The sequence below is a fragment of the Halichoeres trimaculatus genome, unplaced genomic scaffold (assembly GCF_033239565.1).
Source record: "Halichoeres trimaculatus isolate MK-OKI-2021-1 unplaced genomic scaffold, fHalTri1.1 fHalTri1_scaffold_10, whole genome shotgun sequence".
NCBI lineage: Eukaryota > Metazoa > Chordata > Actinopteri > Labriformes > Labridae > Halichoeres > Halichoeres trimaculatus.
The window spans coordinates 26752103-26763130 of NW_027437187.1; the positions used below are offsets into that span (position 1 = coordinate 26752103).

The following is an 11028-nucleotide window of genomic DNA, read 5'->3' on the forward strand; positions in this document are numbered from 1 at the left end:
TCAGCTGTTACTGGGTAGTAACAGGCATGTACTTTCAGCCAATGATACAATGAACAACAAACTAGGCCCCGCCCTCTTTGTTTTTCTCAACTGTACGAACCACTAGAGTGTCCTCATTCTTGTTTTTGACGTCCTCTCCAGCCAATGAGAGGGCTCCTCTGGAACGATTCATTCCCACCCCTCGAGTGAATGCCAGATAGTTTCTTGATGGCGACAGGTTTGGTAAGTGGGAAGTTGGCTACTTTTTCAAAGAAATAAATTGTTAAAACAGTAATTTCACTCGAGCATTGTGTAATCCGCTGCTTTGCAACTCTAACATGCTGATTTGACGGTGTTGTCATGCGTCCATTTGATGTCGAAAAGCAGATTTTGCTCGATAATGTTTTTTTCACAGCGAGGCTTGTTGTTTTGCTGATAACCAACCCATCCGATTAAAGTTTTACGTATTAAAATGAGTCATTCGACTCACAAAATCTGAGCAGTTCAATGTGAAAGTGTCGTTTAAACGCTATGAGTTGTTTTTGTGTCATTCATTTTGAACGGGTAGAGAGGTTGCGTCATGCCTCAACTTGTTGACATTCTTTTGTTTACAGTGAGAGACCCTACAGCTTCTGGGTTGAACTAAAGATACTACTTCTGCTTTTAAATTGTTGGAGAACCGCAGGTCTGGCCTTTAAATGGTCCAATTTGACACGATATTACTTTTGAAGCCTGATATTAACAATGTGTTAGGTAATAGTGGGCTTTATCTGTGTCAACGAAGTCGAATCAACGGTTCGTTACAGCGCGCGACAAACGTTGATGAGTTGTCAGGACGTGATGATCCGTTACTCCCTCCGTGATTTATTCGTTTTTTGGGAGTCATTTACATTTTTAACGATTTTTTTAGCATGCATGTCGCTGCAAACTACGCTATTTTCACAAAAGAAAAACTTTGGATATTTATTCAAATACATTTTCTTTCACACCTTTATCAACTTTGTCTTTTCGTGCATTTATTCGTCACTTTTATAAGCGAATATCTGCTATTTTGCACTTCTGCTGCGCAGTTATGAATGAATGAGCTCTCGTACGCATGCGCCAAATCCTTTTAAGTTTATAAACAAGGCCTCCACGCAGCTGGTCACATGACTCGTCCCAGGGGTATATTGTGTCGTTTCAGAGACAAAGGATTCCCGGAAGGTTGTCTATATTTCCTGATATTAATATGAAGGACGTGACACGTCCGTACAACGGTATCTTACCTCTTCAACGGTTTTATTTTGCAGTTATCTTTAATGGGTCTGTGTCCATTATGTTTAATTTCCTTGATCGTTAATGATAATACTGCACCAAAAATCCAATACTCAGCAAAATATACATCAACCACATCAGAGGCAATTATGAGAGTTTATTCTACAAAATAGAATTGGCATTTATAAGTAGGACTTTGCAGCTGTTTCCCTTTTGATTGCGAAAGTGCTTATTGTATGCTTTTTGGCTTAATACCAGATGGTGGGGCAGGATATGATGGTGGAAACAGTGTGAACTGACCTGAAGCCTGTGAAAAAAAAAGGAAACAGAGGAACGTTATTAGAATGGACGAATCATTTGATCCGCTCAAGTGCACTGAGGACCTGCCTTCCTCTCCTGGGTGCAATATGGATTATGGTAAAATCCTACAGATAACACATTTTGCATATAATCAATGTGTGCCTTATTTATTAATGATGAATAACACCTCTTCCTAGATGACATGCCAGAGTTGCAGGAGGTGGAGGAGGACCAGAGGTCTCCGGGGTTATTTCAGGTTGGAGCAGGAGTGTCTCACCAGGAGCTCAGCTGTTCCCCCCGCACCAACTGGCTCACTGAGCTGGCCAACATTGCCACCAGTCCTCAAAGCCCTCTGCTGAAGAATGCTCCACACAAGAGGTTTGTACTAGGAAGTGAGTTGAGACGCAGGGGAAGACTTATGCATTTGACATGAACTCAAACAAAGATTCAAAGAAATTATTATTAAGTAGGTCTTAACCTCTTGAGATGCATTAACTTGGGAATTTCCATTAATTCTCACAAGGTCTGAGCTGGTCACCATTGCAGTTCTCTTTTCTGTTCTGATTTTATTGGCATGATAAAAATCAGTGCTGTCAAATCAATAAAATTTCATATTTGATTTTAAACCCATCCTACCCTTTCTGGTATTTCCATGACTTTTCAATTGTGTGACAAGATAGCTTCATAACTGAATATATTTTGAATGTATTCCAAAATGTCTGCCTGGGATACGATTCTGGCTCATTTTTTGTGATTTAAACAAAGATATAGCTTGTTTATGATTGGAACTTCTGCTATCCATTAGCCCTACTAATTCTACTACTAATAAAACAACGCTTAGCTACTTTTGGATATATAAGTTAAATTTAAATATAGAATATACCCCTTAATTTTGCATGTCTTACAATGATATATCTGTGTGAAAATTATATTTTGTTCAGATCTTCTCCAGTCCACATCTTTGGCAACAGTAACAGTTTACATTCCTACGCTCGGCCCCCATTAGCCAGTAGCGCACCCAACCCGTCAAGAGGCCACCTCAGGGAGCGCAGGCGTGTCAGGGTAACCTTTCACTTTTCTTTCTCTCCTCTTCTTCAATATCTTTCTCTGTGGATTACACAATCAACCACTTCTTTGCACCTTGTGATTATTTCTGAATATAATTCTGTACACAAAGCATGCTGAAATGATCAAATTTACTGGGGTATTTTTTTATCAATACAGGCCAGCAGTGAATCAGAGTCTGGAGTTTTCTCTATGTCCTCATCCTTTTCTGATGATGAAGACATGGCCTGGTCACACTCCTGGCCCTCCACAGCTTGGCATTGCTTCCTTAAAGGTGTGTGCTTCCTGTTTGCCTTCCCCAGTAATCTTACACAGAAGTAAACAGTGCGCTTTCTTGAGAATGTAATACAAAATTGCCTGCTCTGACAGTTTTAACTTTCTATGACTGAAACACACATTTTTTATTGAATTACATGTTATTTGTAATAGTATTGTTTTTTGAATGGAACTGTTAAAAACGTGATGATTTTAATTAACTGAAAAAATGCATTTTTTGTTGAATTTGTCTTTTTTTTTTTTAGGCCAAATAGAGTCTGATTGTGTGATTGAATTCTCTTCCTTTAAAGAACTAGACAAAAGGTCCAACTGATAATATAATTGTAGTAGAACGGTTTGAAAAATCAGGTCTACAAAACTGACAGTAATTATTCTCCTTTTAGAAGTAATACTGTCGCCCCTGCAATGAGAGCTTGCTAATGTTTATTCATTTTCACCACACCGAATAATTGTGGTGTAGTTGTATCACCAGGAGAAAAGCGCCCGCCTTTTATCAGGATGACCGTGAATTTATTTGCAGAAATTCTGACCTCAGGTGTCTTGTTTATTCCAGCACTCTCTGATCAGTTTCAGCACATCTGCTAAGTCATCTGTCACATTGTTATGATCATATTCAGGAACACGCCTGCGCTTCCACAGAGGTCCGAATGTTGAGTGGCAAGAGGCTGATGAGCTCGGGGATTCTGATGATGAGTCAGATGATGAAAGCATGATGCCGTCCTCTTCCTCTCTGAGAGTAAGATGAATAAACTGGAGTTTTATTTTTTTTTTTTTTTGTCACAGTCTGCTGTACTCTAAAATGCCCACCAGTATGTGCTATGATGCAGCAATTGTAACTATAGATGGGGGTTTTGGTTTGGTGTAGTTCTAGAAGTCATTACAATGACTTATAACCGCCACAAGGTGGCAGCCATGGCCACAGCTGATGTGCCAGAAAACATTAATGAGCATATGAGGGGTTTGAAAGTCACAACAACAAAAACTTTGAAGCCAAAAGAGATAGTTTCATTTTCCTATTAAATCAGGAAGGAAATAAGTTGTTTCCATATCAGTTTTTTTTTTATTTTCACTTTTATTGTCCTGATGAGCAAGGTCTCCTCTGATTGTTTTTTTGATTTACTCACAGAGATATGGTTCAGAGGGGCTGAAGTTGGTGAGCCATGAGGAGACAGTATCTTTTACTCAGGCAGTTCTGAAACTGACCTTTGACCCTGGCTCACCTGATGACAGCCTTTTGACAGCTGAGTGCCGACTGGATCACCCATTTTTTGTAAAAAATAAAGGTAAAATTATGTTTTTACCCGTCTTGCTTATTAAAAAAAAATCAAATTTCTTGCCATAAACAACTTTATGATCAAAGTAATTTATCATTTATCATCTGTGTTTCTCAGGGTGGTCTTCTTTTTATCCGAGCCTTACTGTGGTGCACCATGGGATCCCATGCTATGAGATGCAGTTGGGTGATGTGTGTCTGCCACCAAACCACCCAGATGCCATTAACTGCGATGATTCTGTCGTCTTTGACACTTTCAGAAGGTAAAGGATTTTAAAAACTTTAAGGAATAAAGGAACTTAAAGTAGATACAAGAATGTTTTTTACAGCATTGGACAAAGTTAGTTCACTTCAACAGCTTCATAAATTACAGAAGATTTCCACATTCTGAAGAGAATTATTTACTCCCCCCACCTCCCCTTCAAGTTAGGCAGTTTTACTGCAAGCTCATCTTTTAGCTGAGCGCTCCACAGCTGCTCTGATTAGATTCACTCTCACCACTAGCATAGAGTTGGCTTGAGCCACAGCAGCAAGCTGTTCTGAGAGAAGGAGGAGACAAGACTGCAGGTCTACTTCTATACAACTGTGTTACAAACAAATACCAGATATTTCCCTCAGGAGTTTGAAGAGACCAAAAATAGTTTTAAGAGAAGAGTCTGTTTTGGACTTCAGGTGACCAGAAACAATAAGTCCAGATTAATGGTAATGTAACGGAAACTTTTTCTGAAATATGATGTATGACCTATTGCTGGGGTCTGCAGACTTAACTATCAAAGGAGCCATTTTGCCTCATCTCACCTGGACTGAAGTCATTCCAGAGCCATTAAGTCTTCTTACCTTCACAACAAAGACTATGCGGTGTATAAAATTCTGGTTAGTAGTTAATATGTATTGAACAACAAGTAACTTGAATTTATGAAACTGTAAAACTACAAACTAGAACTATTTTTCTTCCAGATTTATGTATTTTTTTAAATAATTTAATAATTCTTACTAGGGTATAAAACTTGAGGTTAGCCACAGGCACAAGAAAGTTAGTCAGTTATTGATGTTGGAGCAGGTAAAGCAGAGAGCTTTACTGCAAGGCGTGATGAATATTTAGTTCAACAAAATGTTTAATTGTGATTTTGTTTAGTGTCACTGTCTCTGATCATTAATACCCCCTGAAAAGAAAAATAAAACTTCTTTGTTTCAGTAAGATTTTTTTAATCTACAAGGAGCCACTGCAAATGAGTCAAAGAGACGCACAAGGCTCCAGAGCCACAGGTTGAAGACCCCTGAGCTATAAAGACATAGGGATATGAAAAACAGTAACAGCAAATTAATAACATGTTACTTAAACTTTCAGTCAGACAATGTTATGCTGAAGGCAGCAGGGGACTGCAGACTTATGCGATCATCAACAATCAAAGCAGAAACCGTCTTTCCCATTGATACAATAACCTGAAGTGACAAGGGGAAAGATCCCAAAACACAATTCACCATCTTTAAAAGATGCTAATGAAAAGTTGAACTTCTTCTAACGTTTCTGACTTTCTTCTCTCTGCAGCTATGACTTCACCCCTTTGGATTCCTCAGCCGTGTACGTTCTCAGCAGCATGGCTCGCCAGCGCAGGACTTCCCTGTCTAGTGGGGGCGCTGTCAGTCCAGACTGTGATAAACTGGAGCGTTCCTGCTCCCCACAATCCTCCGCAAGCAAATCACACCGGAGCCACACCTCAGGGACAGCCAGCAGTGCCACGCCCACTAAATGCAAGCGGCCAATGAATGCCTTTATGCTCTTTGCCAAGAAGTACAGAGTGGAGTACACGCAGATGTACCCTGGGAAGGACAACAGGTATGCAAGATCAATGAGACAGAGTGCTCTCATTCAAACTAGTGTGAATCAGGAAGTGTTGTGGAAACTTAGGAACACACAGGAGCCGTTGGATAAAAGTAAAAAAAGTACAACAAAGAACTTTGTTGATCATTGATCATAACTGCAGGTTAAAAAAAAGTACTGCTCAGATGTAAAGTTTGTATATGAACTCTTGAAAGTGAATATAAAGTAATCTAGAGCAGAATAAGTTAAAATAACGAAGTGCACAGGGACTGTTTGGCTCATATTATCATGTCCAACACCAGCTGTTGAGCTTGCTAGCCAAACACAGAGTAATGATCTTACCTCCTCCTCCTTTGATGTTTAAGAGTTGAATAATGAATTATCTCCAAACTAGAGAGCCAAGTCTTTTCACAGCTTGTTGGATTTAAGCTTTCCTTTAGAGTATTTTTTTGTAGTTAAAGAACCATATTTCTGGGGTGGCGTTGGTGCATTGAACATCTGATGTTGTGCACATTTCAACACAGGATCCAGGAATCTATTCCAAAAAAATGAATTCAGTACTTTTTTTTTTTGATGCTTCCGTTTAAATTAATCAAAGGAATAATATTAACAATCGAAATAGTCGGAAGGTTTACAGTAGTCGCTTTAGTAGCTTTATTTTTCCACCAGAATGTTTACCAGTTGAGTGAGTATCATTAAGTTCTGGGTTAATCCCCAGTTTAAAGCCAAAGGTGTCAGTTTTGACCTCCAGGGTTGGCAAGCCAGTGTCAAAACAAAACCAAAAATGTAAATGTATGAATGGCAGAGATGACCATTTAGCTTTCTCTTTTTATTCCAAGTGTTCAGAAAAGTTTGGTCCTTGATCTTTTGTCTGTAATTTTCTCCCTTGTAGAGCCATCAGTGTCATCCTGGGTGACAAGTGGAAGAAGATGAAGAGTGAGGAGAGGAGGATGTACACCATGGAGGCCAAGGCTCTGGCAGAGGAGCAGAAAAGACTCAACCCAGACTGCTGGAAACGCAAAAGAACCAACTCAGTAAGCATCACAGAATAACATCATGAACATCACTTTTTTTAATATGCAAACATCTCATAAAAAGCTTGTTTTGTCTTTTAACAGGGTTCCCAGCAGACCTAGATAATCCCAGAGAATCCCCAGCTGTTGGTGTTTTGCCATGGAGAGGTGCCGGACAGAGTCTGATGGACCGCTTGATGCCTCTTTGCTCTCCTGTATTATCAAGACTCAACTGTGATGCTGAATTCACTTGCTTTTTGTAACCTTGAAACAATATTAGAGGACAAAAAAAAGAGAATTATGACCTATAAACAAACCATGTAATCTAGTCACTAACAGTGCATATATTTTCTTGTATCTTTAATGTCAAAGATGTCTTACTCCCCTGACACGAGGATGAACCTTGACAGATATTCAGGTTATTTTATATTCAAGGTTAGAGTATGAGAGCCTGTGGTGCTATGCTCGAGTGTAGACAGAGCAGTAAACAACACGTGTATTTATAAATGTAAAAAGGGGAATTTAAACTTTTTTCACAACTGTTCCATCAGATTATATTTGTAACATTCAGTATATTGCAGATTGGTAACCCTTTCATACATTTTATAATACAGTATATATTCTGCAGATCAACTGTGTCCAACAGTTTGAGATACTGACCTGCCAAGTCTTTACAGTGATGTTTCCCCAACCACCAGGCCATATGATGAGACGGCTTCAGCATGTGGTGGTGGGTTTACACTCAGTCACAAATCACTTCAGGCCTCACTGTAAGTGTTTGTTTCTTATGCACTTTATATAAATATGTAATCTAATCCTATACAGCCGTTGTATACTGGTGGAAACCATTTGTATAATACTGCTAGTTGCTTGATAGTCCTCTGTTTGACACAATCATGGCCCAGTCGCCATGTTCTGCTTTCAGGTTGCCACTGAATTTTTTAGAGCTTTGTTCATAATGTACAGGTTTCACAGCCCAAACAACCTCTTGCACAGATATCCTTGTACCATATTATAAATAATTTTTTAAACTGGCTTCTTATCTCAGTGTTTGTTTCTTTTTTATAAACTGTAATCTCAACTTGTGGGTGCTTGGCTTTATGTCTGAATACTGTCACTGTGCTTTTGTCTCCTTTGCTTTGAACGCTCTTATCTCCTTCCAAGTGTGCGACCAAGTGTGAGTCCTTGAATGACACACTAAACCAGAACAGATTTTCTTTCAAGCTTTCAAGAGCTCTCCACTATCTAAACATCTAAATAGTAAAGGCTGATGTTTCTAGGTAACAGCACAGTAGGAGTGCACCTCTGTTTCTCTGCCGTCTGCTGCATCAAAACGAGCATCTTGAGCAGATGTTATCAAAGGCTTCTGAGGGCGGGCTTATTCACTCCTGGGCTGTATGAGCACAACATTTTGGGTTTTAATTGAATCTTGCATTCACTGAAATCCTGGCATCTGGAGATGAATGAAGGAGCAGAAAGGGAATGAAAATGAAGGAAGACATTATCATGAGCTCTAAAGGGGAGACTTTATTCCTGAAGAACACTTGAATTTTCACAAAACATAAAAAGATAACATGTACCTTTGAATATTTTTACTTCTCATCAGGCAAGTGCTTGTTTATTGTCAGAGCCAGAGGGCGCTGTCACTCTGTGTTAGCACCACAGATGCTTTGATGCTTTTTAGTTTTTTACATTTACATCAGTCTCCTCTTTTTTAAAAAAAGATAACATGATCATCACGTCCACGCTGAGGAAGCATAAATGATAGTTTTTCTATTTTTAAAGAGATGACAACATTTAATTTGATTACATGGCTGCAGTGAATGTCACTTAACCTTTAAAAAAAACTGCATAAAAACATTTCACAATTATTTTTAGGACTGCTTGTCTCAAAGTAAAATTGGCAGTGCTTGCTTCATGAAATAACAACGATCCACAACGTGCGAACCCCTCATGCAAAGGAATCTAATTATAGCAGCTCTGCAACAGGCCAGTCCAGAATGATCCGAGTTGAATACTTTATGGACTATTTGAGTTTGATATGCCTCTGGCTGAACACTATTTTAGGTTTAACAGCACGGCTAAAGACTGCAGCCGTTATTGCGGGCAGAAATTAAAAGCATTTTTCAATACATGTCACAATTTTGTAAATTAAAACAATGTATCACTGTCAGGGGGAAGATTACATAATACGGAGACAGAATTGTTCATTTATTAGCTACACAGCGTGGACACTGTAGAAACACGGTGTACTGCTTTAGGAACACAGCTCACGTGTTTTTATTTGCTGAGGTTTGAGTGAGGAGGTCTCATCCAATGATGAATGTAAGCCAAGGGAAGTCAGATTTTTAAAGGGTAATTGTAATTATTATGAATTTCATATTGTTGACTTCAGAGCTGCAGAAATAATCTCTAATTCATTGGGATCATCGAGTAACAATGTGCAGGGAAAGGTGTAATTTTGCACAAATGGCTTGCATTTATGCACAAGGTCTTTTGACAGGAACAATTAAAGAGGAAGTGAATACAAAAATGAACAATTAGGACAGAGAGAGACTCTGAGACAGGGATCATCTCTGCTGGCTTCCTCCTAAATCAGAAGCTGCACCTTAATCAAGGCTTTTTAATTAGGGGCAATTAGCTTCAGTAATTCACAGAGAGATAGCAGACTCTCGCTGTCTTTGTGGGAGCAAAGTGTTTGTGTTTGTGTCTGGCAGTCAGCTCCAAATTGCATTTTCTTATGGATAGATTATTGTGTGCTTCTTGAAACTGGATGCTATAATTACTGCACACTTTATGTATGATCTGTTGAAACAGAGGAATGATTCACAGCACTCTTCTTCATTTTTAATGGTATCATTCACTCGAAACATTGCAAAGTGAAGTACTTAGAGATTCTCTTTGCAGGATCGTGCTCATTTGTCACTTGTCTGACAGAAGGTGTATCACTTCAGAGAGATGGCGTTGAGATTAAATGGTGGATGTCTTCCCGGCTGTCAGTGACAGCTCACTGGTGCTGTGACATTTAAAAGAGCCGAAGATTTCTCTAGGTTCATTGAAGTGTCAGTGGTGACAGAGAAGAGGAACACGGCAAAGGAGTGAGCGACAGAAGGGTTTAATTTTCCATTTTTGTTTACCCATAATCAATTCTCATGTGAATCTCTGTCTCTTTTTTTGAGCTGTCAGAGGTGACGGCTCGACACTACACCTGAAAACCTTCCATCAATAATCCACTTTATGTCAGGCTGTCAACAGACCAGCAACATGCGCCGAGCGTTATCTTGTCACTTTTTTATCAGTTAAGTAGAGACTTAGTCATGCCCTGATTTAAGACCTGCTGCTGTAGCACAGAGGTGCAGAGGGTCTGCCTGTCAGAGCTGCAAGGCATCCACAGCCCACTCCTGAGTGGGCTGTGGATGCAGACTGCTCACTGAAGTGACAGGATGTGATTTAAAATTGTCTGATGATGAAGAGCAGGTCACATAGCTGAAGCAAAAAAACAGATTTTTGATGAGCCGAGAGACTATTTTCTGAACAAACTCAAAGTCATACAACACACGTAATGCAACCCACTTCCTTCTTCCCTACACTAGAGTTCTACGTTAGGTAATCTGCCATGTTTACTTTGCATGTACACCTTTTTATTTTCAGCGAGCAAACAGTTTAATGAAAGGACTCAGTAAGAAATTTGCAGCTGATCTAAAGTTTGTTTAGTCGATAGCTCGGATCTGAAACATTAGACGATGAGACTGTGGTTGTGATTCTGCCACAAACTTTTTACAACATGGTTTAGCAAATGTAATCTTTAAACTTTGATGTTTTATTTGTTTTGCTCAGTGTTTTTCTTTTGATTTCAGGATGTTAAAACTATTCAAGACTTAACATCCTATTGGTTAACATATTCTAGTTTCCCTGGGCCTACATATGGTTATGTGAGGTGTATTTTCTTCTGCCAAGGAGGATTATGATTTTGGGAGAGTTTGTCTGTTTGTGAACAACACGACTCAAAAACTAACAAACGGATCTTAAAGAAATTTTCAGGAAAT

The 11028-nt window shown here is 39.2% G+C and overlaps 1 protein-coding gene across 2 annotated transcripts; it reads left to right on the plus strand.

Moving 5' to 3' along the window:
* The first annotated feature begins 165 nt into the window (after nt 1–165).
* Nucleotides 166–8017, plus strand: hbp1 (HMG-box transcription factor 1). Of its 2 annotated transcripts, none has more exons than XM_074677693.1 (11): nt 166–222; nt 1492–1650; nt 1731–1911; nt 2475–2595; nt 2758–2872; nt 3492–3610; nt 4001–4157; nt 4266–4410; nt 5697–5984; nt 6862–7003; nt 7088–8017. In XM_074677693.1, the coding sequence occupies exons 2-11, from the start codon at nt 1578–1580 to the stop codon at nt 7103–7105; spliced, it is 1359 nt and encodes a 452-aa protein (XP_074533794.1). In that variant the 5' UTR covers nt 166–222; nt 1492–1577; the 3' UTR covers nt 7106–8017. The 2 variants fall into 2 exon arrangements, with proteins under 2 accessions (XP_074533794.1, XP_074533795.1); XM_074677694.1 differs by lacking the exon at nt 166–222 and adding an exon at nt 1216–1235.
* The last annotated feature ends 3011 nt before the right edge of the window (nt 8018–11028 follow it).